We start from the raw sequence: 14,566 nt of genomic DNA on the forward strand, positions 1-14,566 counted from the left end.
TATCAACCCTGTGGTATTCTTCCTTCTGTACTCTTCCCGCCACATATCCTGGCTTGCCTAGCAAGAATGCTACCAGCAATATCACATGCCCTTTTGTGCATGAGGAATAAAAAATTAATTGGTGAACTCTTCTTTTACTAGCAAGCTGTTTTATGCTCAGTCATAAAAATGTTACAAATTGACGTGCACTGGCATAACAAACATTTCTATTGCCTACAAACAGGACAGCTGTTAGAGAAAGTGGATTGTCTCAATTAGCCTCTTTCTTTTTATTCCACCTTTATAATGAGTTATCATTACTTGTGACAACGATTTTCAGAACTACTGCTCTTGAATATCATGTTTGATGACACTATTTACACAGTAACTCATATATTAAAATATTTCACTGTTTCAAGTGCATCAGTGGCACCGCCATTTAGAGGACATGACAGCAAGACCGGTGGAAACAGGGCTAGTAGCTAATCACTATTGTTAATACCCATGCAGCAGCACATCTGGGAAAATTTGGGGAGGGGGGGAGACACTTTTAAATGTTTCTAAGAGTTGGTTACTCGGTAACTTTAGGAAAGTGCATTTTCTTTAGTATCTTTACAAAGGGTACAAAAGGAGTAAAAGATATAAGAAATGGATACCTTCTTAGTTTTAGTAATGTGCAGTAAGTTTTAGTGTTGTGCTTGTAGGATTTGAGTAAGCATAACAGGTGGTCAAAGACATGGATGAAAAAATACTTAAGTATGAATAACCTAGTATTTCCTTAAGCAGTTTTCTGTTTCTCATCAATAAGACCAGGCTTACTTTACAAACTGCAGTTCTTACTGACAGCCTTCTGGTGATGCATGTTCCAACAACAACTTCCAATAAAAATATTAGGCAACTCTGCAAAAACTCAGATTTTTGTTAAATGCAATATAACTGTAGTTGCTATATGAAAAAAACTAGTTCATTGGTTTCATTAGAAACCAACGCAAATGTACATTTCAAAGAGAATGTCTTTGTGGGACTGTACAAGGCCACGCTCTGCGGAAGCAAGGTTTGCTTTCAGACAGGCCAGTTTTCACTATTTTACTTTCCATAGAGTTGAAATCCTTAGGAATCCTCATGATTACACTAACAACTGAACTCTGAGGCTAACATGTGTGCTTAATTTCTAGTGTAAACAAACTTAAGGATACATTTTTTGCCCTCAGAAGAATCTTTCTTAAAACGATGAATGCAATTCCTTGGAAAAAGATGACAATAAGATAACCTATTGAAGTCCATCTCACGAAACAGGTTGAGGTACTTCTACCTGACCCTTAACAGTATTCAGAGTTTCTCCCATTTAACAGCATAAAAAATTCTGGATTCCCTCAGGCTCCCCCTGGTTGGGGCAGTGGTGATGTAAGAACCTACCTGGAATACTACACTTGCAGACGAGACTGAGTCTTAACTGTTTGATAAGTTCTCTAGGATAAGCACAGTACGTAAGCCAAATGACCAGTATCTGGCTAATGAAAGAGAGACTTATTCAGGAGAGATTCTTAAGAGACACAGAAAGACTAAGTCTTCAAAAGCCCACAGAAATCAGATATGGCAGATTTGGTTTTGAATTCCATGTCTTTCTTTTAAATTTCATTGTATGGCAGTTTGTGAACTCCCCGGGAGGAGTTTACAAAAAATAAAATCACTATCTGTAAGTATGAATTCCACTTCCTAAATTGTATAATTGCAGTAATTACAAGTAAGACATGATGAGCAAGTTCTGCCACAAACTGCCAAATTAATGATAAGAAAAGAGTTTAAATATTTGAAGAGACATGTACCTGTGTTTAAATTTATTCTAGACCTATGAACTTATTTCTGGTATTCTCCCGAAGGGTTATTATTTTTGAACTGAACTGATCCCTACTTCAGGAATAAGAATACATTTTCTTGCCGCTGTAGAAATTCCACGTTTTAAAAAGTCTTTAAATTTAAACAGAAGTGTGATATGAATTAGAAATATTAACTATTTCAGAATACAAATATGAGCATGATTTTTATCTTTACATGAGAGTCAGGATGGTGACTGGTTAATTTAAGACAAGTAAAACAGTGATTTATTATATAAAAGTAAACCGGTATTTCTCTGCTGTCAAGAGGGCATATAGCAAAGAAACAGTTAATCTCTTTCATAGCAGAAGAATATTAACTCTCCAGAGAAGCTATGAATGCTGACAGAGGAGACACTGTTATCCTGACTTGCAGACTTTAGTGATGCATACATAAGGAACTGTAGTTGGATGAATCTTGGATTTTTCCAAATGATTGTGAAACACTCCTTAAATCTTAGTACACTTGCATTTGCATTAGCAGACTAGCAAATTAGGGCACAAACTTTGTGTACTACTAAAGTAAGCATACAAACTAACAAGAATGTTTCCCATTGTTCTTGAAAAATATCTTTGGGTTATTTGGAAGTACAGAACTAAGTAAATATATCCTGTATGCTTATAAGGAAGTTTAAATTTATGCCCCCAAGTTCTCCAAGCACTATACCTTCACGGGTATGTAGATGCTTCCTTAGCTCCAAGAAAAAAATCACTTAGGAAATGCAAGAAGCACTCACTATTCCTTATATTTGGATGCTGACAGTTCCACCTCAAATGCAGGTGACGTGGTCCAGCACGATCATTCATTGTTTTATTTGGACACTAACTCCAATGTAACAAACGCTTCTAGACTACACATATTTTGGTCACACATAGCCCTTACACATTACCACTCAGTACTACTATAAATACACCTTACAGAGCAAAAATATTGTGGACAATAGAAAAGTCACCTTAACAGAAATAAAAATGTAATGTTGTCACTGACTTCACTACATCTCAATGCCACTGTAACAATTAAATATAGGGCTAATTAACATTCCAGATGCTGTGTTACTTGTAATTCCTGTTTCCTACTTGCATTAGCAGGAGCTGGTATTCCTCGATCAGAAAATTTTAGTTAATACTTAGAAAATTTTAAGCACCTTAACTCTGCAACTCAGACCAGGATACTGTAACTTGTTCCTATTCCTATGTAAGGCCCTAGAAGATAATTCCACCTGCAAAGAGGACCCAGAGCCAGAGTAACAAACTGTTCCTGTCCTCCCTACCCTATCTAGTAAGTTTTTATTCTTTCTGGTGGATTTTTTTTTTACACATAAAAGTTTTTTATTTCTGGTGGCATTTAAAACTTGCCTGCCTTAGTCTTTGAAGTCTGATTGCAATGATTTAAAGAACTTAGAAGGTTATGCATAGAATATACTCCACACTATGCATGGAATGTACTTTTGCTTAGCGTAAAAGTTTGTAGGCTCCAGCTGCACTCAGAATTATTACCAATTTAAGGAAAAAAATCAGGATCAAAAGCAAATTTAGCAATTCACATTCTTTAACTCCTATAAGATCAATGATATTTGTTATCTCCTGCAATCATTAGTAAACCTCTTTCTGTTGGCCTAGTGCTTTTACATATTCTTTGGAAGGCAGGTGATTTGCAGTATTTCTTAACATGTGTAATCAAGGCTTGATACTTTTTTTTTTTTTCTTCTCAAATAAACATAGGTCAATGTAAAGGAGACATATTACTGAATTCTGATGGCTTTGTAGGAAGAAAAGACGTGGCTTAAGTAAATCACATCAAAAGTCAGAAGTATTTGCTACAGTATAGTAAAAAATGCACAAGTAACTCAATTTTCTACAAAAGAAAATTCTGGATTTCATGGTTCAGTAAGCACATTTGCATCCAGAATCTAACTGACCATCATCCTCAAAACAAAGTATCACTTAAAAATATAAGTTGCAGAAAGAATTAAAAAAAATATAAACGTTTCTAGTTGAAATACTTGTCAAAACTGTCTTCAGTTTTAAGGCCAACATGTACAACAGTCACCACTTCAGGGTGCTGCTGGTGTTGACATATGGGACAGGGATAGCAGAATGAGAACACAGCTTAAAGTAGAAAATCTCTGAAACATGTCACTAGCAGTTACTTGCTGTAGAACAGATAGAAGCCACAGTCCCTTAAATCTATAGTATGTGCTTCTCTATTTACATGTAACCTAAATGACAATATTACTGTGACTGGATATATAGCATTTTGCAGTATATGTCTTTAATGCATCATTCAAGATGGTACACATGTATATAAAAAACCAGTTAATTTCAAAGTAAACCTAGAAGAATATTGCAAATAATGTTGTATAAACGCATACTGTTTGAGGGGAAAAAATTACTTCACTGGAAAATAAAGTCCCACACATGGATTTTGGCACTTGTTTATCACTATGTCACTTTCTTTTTGACGGAAGACAGGTCTTTCTGAATCTCACTGAATTTTGGCCGGTTTTCTGGTTTGTAGTCCCAGCATCTCTGCATAATTTTATATATTTCTTCTGGACATTTTTGTGGTGCTGACATTCGGTAGCCTGGTACACAAAAAAAGGGTAAAATGTTTAGTATTGAAAACTGATGCATATTGACAAATCTAAAAACAAATGAGCAAAGTTCAAGATCATTGCATTAAAAAAGATCTTCAGGGCAATACGAGAAAGTCTTCAATATATAACCTATACAAGACATTTAAGATGGGCATGGTAAATTGTCAGTATGCTTCTCATCCCTAAGGACAGAAACCTGCACAGATATGTTTCCTGTATCTTAGGAAGTAGCTACCCTCTAGGTTTTAATTGTGTTCCCTTTTTTACCCCCACTGAGGAAATCAATAATAAACATTAAGACTGGAGTAAATTTCTTTGCTCTTTTTCAAAATGGATCAACTTTTTTTCTCATGCTTCTTCCCTTTTTTGTCTCAAGAAGTTCTCTTCCCACTTGAACTTTACCCATTTATTTCTCCTCCCTCCTGTTTTCTTAATTTTTGTGTTTTCTCATCATCTTAACTCTTACTATTCTGATTTGCTTAGATAGGCAGTGGCCTTCCACACGTCTCTGCTGCCATGAGCTGAAGGAGGTCTCTGACTTGGTGATGAGCAGGAGAATGAACAATCAGTTAAGTAAATTAGCAGGTAGTCATTCAGAAGCCACAGATAAATGGCCATTCCAGCATATCATCCATACCCTGGACCAAAGAGAGGTACTCATAGCAATGAAGGCAACTTCCCAATGCATAGGAAGTTGAGCAAAAATGCCAGGAGGACTGCATGGATGAACAAGGAGCTTCTGGACAAATTCAAACAAAAACAGGTAATGTGGGAGGAATACAGAAACATTGTCTGAGCACCCAGGGATAAAGTTAGAAAAGCTAAAACCCAAATGGGATTGAACCTGGTGGCCAGGGATGTCAAAGACAATAGCAAAGGCTTCTTTAAGTACATAGGTGACGAAAGGAAAGATAGGGGAAATGTGGGCCCACAGCTGAATGAGGTAGGACACCTGGTGACACAGGACATGGAAAAGGCTGGGGTACTGAATGCTCTTTTTGCCTCAGTGAGTGTTTGCCTCAGAGTGCTTCCATGAACTCTTTACCATACGTAGCTCTCTGAGCAAATGACAGGCAGTGGATACCAAAGTGAGTTGGCATATACAGGACTCTACAGAAAAAATGCAGCTCTGTGACTCCAGACCTACTGCACAGGTCTCTGCATCTCTCTTTCTAAAGCAGAGGATACACGACACTGGCCTCATGCAACAGGTAAATTTGAGAAATATTTTTCCTTTGTTAAACTGCATGCATCTGCTCTAGGTACTGGATTAATGCATGTAACTTCAAAGGAGAATGGCTGGGCTCTGGAACACTTACAGACAGGGTAATCTGAAACCATCTAAAAATCCTTTCATTCACAGTTTCTCCTAGAAACTAGTTCTTCAAAACAGTGACAGCAGGAACTACTTTCTGTCCTTAAAGTGAAGTGATTCTATAGAAATTATCCTAGTTTAAAGAAAGCATTCAAGTGACTAAATTCACTGAAGGCTCTTACTGATTGAGTAATTGAGATAGATATAATCAGGAAGAGGATTTGGACTGTCTTGGCTGACTATCCTGACAGAAGAGCTATTATATACTGAAAACCATGAAAAAAGGCTGATAAAAGAAGTGAAAATTCCATTAAAAAAAAAAAAAAAAGGAAAAGAATTGTTGATGGGCCAACAGGACTATTTTCTCAAGTATAAATAGCTGAAAAAGCATAAACTTACTTCTAAATCTTCAGATTTTATAAATGTCAAGAGATTATTATTCTCAGTGGATTAAGACTTAGGTAGTAAGACTTGTTTTTACAAACACTCCTCTGCTCTGGAAAACATCAGATTTTTTGATTTGGCCTTTTAAGGAGAAACTTTGGTGGTCATCCGCAGTGTTTATAACAAACATTGGCAGTCTGTATAAAACAGCAAACTAGTTTTTTTGTTGCTGTTGTTGTTTTTATTTTTTAATAATTTAGCAGTTTTACTAGTTTAGGACCTGTTAATGAGTTACACAGTAGTACTATGTAGAGGAGGAACAGTTCTCAAACACCACTAAAGATGATGAAAATAAATCAAAGTCCTGAAATCCTGCTCACAGTTATTTGCTACTTTAAATAAAAGCTTTTTGATAATTTTGCAAAAGAGAAAGGTGGCTTTCAACAATCAACTAGCTTACCATTCTCCACCGTAATTGCTAAATTTTTGTCTGAAATGTTTTAATAGAGAAGATGGAGCGACACAGATATTTTCTTCTGGCAGCTTAGAATATTTAAACTTGCACTATCATAATCTTCAATAATTCATTCTGGTCAAGCCTCTGTTTTGCACAGTAGTAAATCCCTCCTCTCCATCTCACGTTTTAGTTCTGCAACACCAAAAGTCAGCATGCTAGAAGTATTCTGTCCTTTAAGTCACTGGTTAGTATATTCCTTTTTTCAGGAAGCCTATATATGGCACTACTCCTCCCGGAAAGCTAGATTCACCAATTAAAAAATCTCATAATATCCTTGCTAAAGTTGCTGGATAGCTCGTACGTTATTTCTTCGCTATTATATACTGTATGTACTACATCCTTATAGATCTATACAGCATTTCTTTCACTCCCTAAGAATATCTACCTTTCTCAACTTGTTCTCGTGCTTGTTGGTTGGTCATTCCAGGGTACGGACATACTCCTAAACTGAAGGTCTCCCACAACAGGATTCCAAAGCTCCATACGTCACTTTCAGATGTGTATCTTCCTAAGAAAAGGAGAGAAAACCCTCAGCTTAACATACAGAGATATTAATGTTTCAGGTAATTATGGCCCCAAATTTTCTGTAAAGTGTTACGTTGGCAAGCATTAAGCAGAACAAAGCTGTAGCTACTAATAATACATTCTGCAGATATCACAGTCTCCTGTATTTCAAATGATAAACAAATTATCTTAAGGTCAGTAACTAGGAAGAATCTAAACTAGCTTAAAGTTCTCCAATTTGACAGACCTTACCACATCAGTTATTCTTCATGCAAGGTAGGAATTTCTTTTCTTCTTAATGTAAAAATATTTTTTTTGCTTTTTAATACAAAATGACAGAAAAATGTCAGTTTTCTTCCCTCTTTGTTTATAGTCACTTTCAATTCAAAAGATACTTTTTAAAAAAGATACCTTTCCCAGTTCCCTAAGATAACATGGCAATGAGTATTCTGAGAGGAGCTACCATCAACACAATTTGTCACTGCGAAGAGGGCCTGGGTTTCGTGCTTTGAGAAACCATTCTCTGAAAATGAAAGTGTAGTTGCTTCAACTTGTTTGATTTGGACCCTGCTGGTTTAATTTGGCCTGCTATTTCCATTCTCTTCAGCTATGCTTCAGAGGTAGCAAAACAGATAATTGATACATAACTGAATTCCAAACCTCCTTGTGTAATGAAAGTTTTATATTATGGGAGAAGGAGAGATCTTGGAGCAGATTTTCCTATTGTCCCTGATGGATTCACATTAAGAATGATGGATTCACATCAGGAAGTTAAGGCTCCTAGCCCTTTACAGTAAGATCTGTGAAAATGTTACCTTAAAAATCCATTTTCAACATTACTGTCAACATTTTTCATGACTGTTTTTCATTGTTCTGTACTATTACATTGTATATACATGTCTTTATTCTTTAAAATATACACATGCTTGTGAAAGGATTGTTTGTTCATCTTTAATCATTAAACAAACCAAACTAAGCTACTTCTGACTAGAAAAAAGGAAAATACTTGTAAATTATAGTGACAGTTGGTGATACACGACAACTGTTCTGACGCCAGAAAGTTCAGTTTACTGTTAAACTAAGTATCACTTCCAGCTGCACCACATTAGCTTGTGTGCCTCGTAGATGGCAATTACAGACATTCACTATGCTCTTTGTAGTAAGATTAGTTTTCTTGTCTATGCATCAACTCTCTTCAGAGTTTGGCATCCAGTAATTTAACACTTTTCATTGAAATCATTCAGGAGATACAAGATAGGTGATTAGGTTTTTTTTTTTTTAAAGAAAGTACAAGTTCTGCATAGTTAATTATCTTTTCCACTGTGACATTATCTAGGCAAAAAAAATGGTTTGTTCATTTAGGAAAAAAACCCTCCACACAGTAATTTATTAACATGACAAACAACTGAAAATGTTGTGCTTGAAAAACATACATATTAAATGTGCATTTTAATTTAGAGAGAACAGGAAGCAAAAATACCCAACACTCAGCCTAAATATGTAATTTTATTAGGAACTTTTCAAACACTTTCCACTTGCTAGAAGTGATGGAAATCATATAGCTCCCAGCAAAAATAACAGTATGGAATGGCACTGAACAGCACCCACTGAATGAATGGTTCAATATCCTACAAGCTTCAGTAGCAACAAGATTTCACTGAATACTTCAGATACAACTCCCTAACCACTCCATTTGTCCTAATCTGGTTTCTAGACTTCACAACTTGCGTGTTTTTAATTTAATTTTTTTTTTGTGACTGCTATTAATTTGTCAAATACAGTGAATCCAGAAGTGACTCAAAAATGAACTTGTATGTAGCTTCTTAAGCACTGTAGCATTCATGTAATGGTCAAATGACCCTATCTCTCATTTTCTTCCGACCCTTAAAATTTGCCACTGAGAACTGACATGAACAGTGGTGGCCAACTGGTTTGGAAGTACTGCAGATTTAGTTCTATTTCACTCTGATATCCTTAAATAATATCAGCCCCATCTACAAAAGTTAATTAAATACTTGTAACCATATTATTAGGATGGTAAATGGCAAAACACAAAACCATTATTTTTGCTCACATCTTTCAAGGGAGCAGAAAAAATGAACCTTCAAAAACACACAGAAACCATCTACAACATTTTGATAGTTGAATATTAGACCACCAAACACATTAACAAATGTTTGAGGGAGCTTATTTTCCAAACACTACAGAAAATCACTTAAAGCTGTTTGAGTATGTATGGATTTTAGGGAACATAAAATAAGTAGATGTTAATCAACTATCCCCTCCTCTCCTGTACTACACAGAAAAAAAGACTCAAAAGTACAAAGTGAAGGAGTTGTTAAAAGAGCCTGTCTCCTGCTTAACGTAGTCCACTGGACTGCATATGGCTGTGTAGGTTTCTCTTACATAACAAATAAACTGTATGCATTTCTGAAATAACAGAAATAAAATTTCAAAACACCTTTTTTAGTGGAACAAACACCCAACATAGAAAAGTGTGTTTCCTAGTGAATGCTAGAAACACTAACACCTCTTATAATAATTGATAATACAGGATCAATTACTGTAACTAGATTTGTTATTAGCCTTCCAAAGGGAAGATCTGCTTTATTGTGTTATGACATTAACTCCTGCAGAAGTGCTAACGAGGAAGAATTTTGCCATCAATCATAAGTCAAAAACTTATAATTTCCAATGCATGATTTAAACAAAAAGCTTTAAGAGATAGCAGAAATATTTATAGACACTTCCAGTGAAGAATTTAGAACAACTTTTTTCTAAGTACTCAACTAAAGAACTGGTTGACAGAATTATATCCAAAACATGGCATCCTTTGTTTTATATGCTGCTTCTTCACAGCCCTCTTTACTTAGAAGAACTTATTTTTCTGGTTTCTTACAAGCTAAAAAGCTAAATACAACAGCTTCTGTTTCTGTTCTGGAACTACCACCCACATAGTATGGACCACTTCGCTCAATCAGAAATAACAGATTTTTTTTCCCCAAGATAACAATCTAGCAATATATATAAAGGCAGGTAAAGAAAAAAGCATAAATCAGTGACTGTACTTTTTCTTCAGTGCAATGATTTATCTAACAGAGTGTTCTAGTATGTTAACTTTTTCTACCATTTTCAAGGAGGTGCTAGAACAATCACTGCCATAAATATGCAGAACTTGCCATTCATTTTGCTAACCGTTATGATTTAGATGACTGACTAGTTAGCCTACACGAACGAGTCAGCAACATAACCAAAGCACTATTTTATTGCTGCATAATAGCAATTTTGATGTTGCTGCCTTATTCTTTATGAAGGCAAAACAGTATTTATGCATAAATTAAATAAGACTGAAATATTAAAATTATTTTAAACATTACTGATGTCAGCTGGGCACTAGGAATATGTGTATATACTCAAATATTTGCCCACACTGTAGTCCTGGAACTTCTTATGCTAATCTTGATTTTTTTTTTTTTTTTTTTTCATTTTTTCTTTGCAAGAAGATACAGGTATGGCCTTACCATAGTTGAGAGCTTCTGGAGCAGTCCACTTGATAGGAATCTGCTTTAGACCTGACGATGAGTACACACCATCATCCTCTTGCCGGGACATTCCAAAATCACTTATTTTCAAAATGTTGCTTTCACCTACCAAGCAGTTCCGTGCAGCCAGGTCTCTAAGTTAGAACAAGAAATAAACCCCCATATTTTACACATTTGAAAGTACTTGAATCCATGTAAAATGGCTGAGCCCCTCAGCCAAGCTGGTGGTGTCTCTCAGAAAACTTATTTAAGAAAGGGAAAAAACCACTGCACACCAGTTGTGGAAAAGAGGAGTAAGGAAGGAAAAAAAAGTGGGAGAAATAATCCTGTTTTGGACTGGACCATTGACCAAGGTCAATGAAGAAGTGGGGGGAGGAAGTGCTGGAGATGCTGGAGGTGCTCCAGGTGCTGGAGCAGAATTTCCCCTGCAGCCCTGCTGGGACCCACACTGGACCAGGAGAACAGTGTGAGGAGGAAGGAGCAGCAGAGAGGAGCTGTTATGGACTGACCACAACCCCCATTCCCCATCCTGCTGGGTCTGTTGGCAGGAGAGGAGGTGGAGGAGTTGGGAATGAAGGCGTGAAGCTGAGCCTTGGAAGGAGGGACGGGTGGGGGAAAGGTATTACAATTTTTGTCTTTATGTGTCACCATCCAACTCTATTTTAATTGGCAATAAATTCAGTTAATGTTTCCCAAGTTGAGTCTGTTTTGCTGTGACAGTAATTGGTAAGTGAACCTGTCTTTATCTTGACCTGTAAACTTTTCTGTCTTATTTTCTCCTCTGTCCTCGTGGGGGGCGGGGAGTGATTGAGCAGCTGGGTGGGTGCCTGGCAGCCAGCCAAAGTCAATCCCCCACAACTACCCTCTGACATCACAGAAATAAACCTGCAGATTAACAAATCAGATATTATGCAAAATGAAACAGAATTTGAAGAAGGACCCTGAAACATATTCCCATAATTATGAAAGACAGTGAGAAACCAGAGAACTGGATCCACCTTCTCCTTGCCCATCTTATCTTAGCATTAGAGTTTCCATCAAAAATAAAAAGCTACTCAGTATTACAGTAAAAGGAATTTTGGCTCAATGATGGATGAGAAACTCAGAAAATCACCAGCCTTCCTTCCCCTCCATGTTTTTTTAGATTAGGAGACAGTCTGTAGTAATACCTGATAAAAGATCTACTGTGGCTTCTCTACAGCATACATCTAGGATAATAATACAGACTAATAATGGATTATTAACATACTAGATGTATATTACATTTCATTGTTTCAAAATGTATTAAAATACTACATAATAAAACATATTATTATTATTCCCATCTTAATGTAATAAAATACAGGAAATTTTTAAAGGGAGGAAAATGTTAAGCAACAGAATTAAATCTATAACATTAGAAACACCATAGGTAAAGTACTTTTTAAACTAAATTTACAATATTTGTTTTCATCTTATATAACTAATATGCTCATGAATTGCTCTACTTAGGTGAATATTCCAGAATAACTACATTAGCTTGAATGTTTTGGATTGAAGCAGCAGCATAGTTTTGAAGTGACTCCCCTGAGCACGTAATGCACATTCATTGGTTTTGAAGAATGATTTTGGTGCAAGCAAACTAGATTCCTCCTGGAAGAAACTAACCAAGAACTCTGCCCACAGTGTGCACCGAATTTGTTTCTATGGCTAATGCAGAAAGGAAGGTCTGAACCAATGACAAACAGCTTCAAATGCTATGCAGGCTGGGGACATTAATGACAAAGGACTGAACTACATTTAGTCTAAAGTAAAAGTCTTGAGCCACCTATAAGGATGTTAATGCTTGTATATCTACGACTACTTTGATCAACTGATCCATACTGATATTGCACTACATTATTTGATAAGGAGACAGAGCCTGTGCTTCAGCGTAAATCCTATAACTTAAGAATTTTAACATATTTGACTCACACAACTTTTCTGCCACTAAGAATGTTTATGGCTCTTGAGCTTGATGCTACAGTGATATAAATGCCATTGTTCTTGCAGTTACAGAAGACGGACCGCTTAAAAACAAGCCTGAAGTCACAGCCTCTAGCTGAAGATACCACAAATATACAGAACAGCTTAATATACACTATGTTACATGGTTTGATGTTAGCATGTGGTATCGTTTGGTGAAAGTAAGAGAGCTGCAAAGCCAAATCAAATTGTTATTGCTTATACTCAAGTCTCTAAAAGGTATCACCACACAACTTCAGAACTTATGGCTCAGGTTCGAATCATACTTTAGTAATTAGGGCTTTTTATTGTTTCACTTATGGTCTAGATTTTGTGACAGATGTACATAAGGAGTGGAAAAAGTAATGAATTGATATCTCAAAGAAAATGTACACATTTAATTAAAATCATGGACATCTTCCCACCTGCGCCTGACCTAGCATTTAAACATGTTCTGAGTCAGATTAAGAAAAAGCTATATACTGAAGCTGCCTTAGGTTTATTCCTCATACCTAAGTCTGACATTTTGCCTAATAATATCTTAAATAGTACACAGTATGATGCTTATAAGGAAAGATTACACTCAGTTCACATAATTTTTTTCTGTTTTGTATGGGACAGTTTTATTTTTCTTTCAGAGTCATCTAGAGGAAGTGGTTTTCATCATTATTGAAAATTTACAAAAACACTTCCATGAAAATCAAACTGATATTTGAGAAAGTTGGTAAAGACTGTGATATTATGTTCAGGATATACATAAACTAACACTAGATCTTTTGAAAGACCACAGACACAAAAAGCCTTTGCTTCATGAAACAATGGTTTTCAAGCTGTCTATTATCTGGCAGTGGGTTGCAGAACGATAATATTCAAGCTGCCATGCGGCACACAAGCGTCAAGGGAGGGATCATGGGCCAGTGGTTAGCTAATGGCCCACAACTTTTGTGGGTGGACACAACTGTCAAGTCCACCATCAATCCTTCCAGGCAAATTGCTTCTTTCTTTTTGTTTCAGTTTGTAGTGAATAGCGAAAAATTTTCTTTGCCATCTTCCACAGAATTTCAATAAAATTTTATGAAATAGTGAATACCAAGCTATTAACAATAAGATAAAAGAAGATGCATTATGATAAAACTTAACTTACTAATAAAGCTACAAACAGCAAAGTAAATATAGTAGTGCTGGTTATGTGTCTCACAGTATTAATACCTTTTTCTGCATTTAGCTAAAACTCTCACATATTTGAAGCCATAGTACTATGTATTACTTTTAATACATCATTGGTGTTAATAAAGCCTTTTGAGCACTAAATATGTTTACTTCTGACAAGCAAATTTACTTTTTTCTTTTATCATGTGTAAGGGAGGCTCTTTCTCTCACGTATTTAGAAAATACTTTAGATGTGAACTTTTCTTTCTCTTTTTCCTCACTTGAGTCATAGTCTTTTTAAAGGACTTTTGCAAGTCCTTTAGGCACTTAGTTTTCACAACTCTTGCGAGGGGTTGTTTCTTGGATATGTAAAAACCAACAATGATTAGCAGATCTGGTGATATTAAATGTCATGCTAAATCCCGCCAAAACCTCTGTTACTTTGCACTTTTAAAAACTTGTCATTTAGTGGGGTGAAAAATTAAGAGTACAATTTCATTCTCAGTGCTGCACCACCAGCCACTTCAGATTCTGCAGTTACATTCAGCTACAGCCAGTATTTTTCAGCTTCTTTTTTTTCCCCTCTTCTCTTACTTGCAATTTTGTCACAACATCTACTTGACTAACATTTATTATTTCATTCCTCAGGCTAATAAATATCCTAAAAGTTAAAATATCTTTTTAGCATTTTTGCTGTCATTTTACAACTATTTCATATCCTC

At 35.9% G+C, this 14,566-nt stretch overlaps 1 protein-coding gene across 1 annotated transcript in view; it reads right to left on the reverse strand.

Moving 5' to 3' along the window:
• Positions 1-1,844: 1,844 nt before the first annotated feature.
• The window catches only part of FER (FER tyrosine kinase), a 200,701-nt gene continuing 187,979 nt past the window's right edge, over positions 1,845-14,566 (reverse strand). The window contains exons 18-20 of the mRNA XM_075079858.1: positions 10,692-10,846; positions 7,052-7,174; positions 1,845-4,438 (exon numbers count right to left, since the gene is read on the reverse strand). Of these exons, the coding sequence (XP_074935959.1) occupies positions 4,296-4,438; positions 7,052-7,174; positions 10,692-10,846 (421 nt within the window). The 3' untranslated portion in view covers positions 1,845-4,295. The remainder of the gene's footprint in view (positions 4,439-7,051; positions 7,175-10,691; positions 10,847-14,566) is intronic.

Source organism: Phalacrocorax aristotelis, chromosome Z (genome assembly GCF_949628215.1).
Source record: "Phalacrocorax aristotelis chromosome Z, bGulAri2.1, whole genome shotgun sequence".
Classification (NCBI taxonomy): domain Eukaryota; kingdom Metazoa; phylum Chordata; class Aves; order Suliformes; family Phalacrocoracidae; genus Phalacrocorax; species Phalacrocorax aristotelis.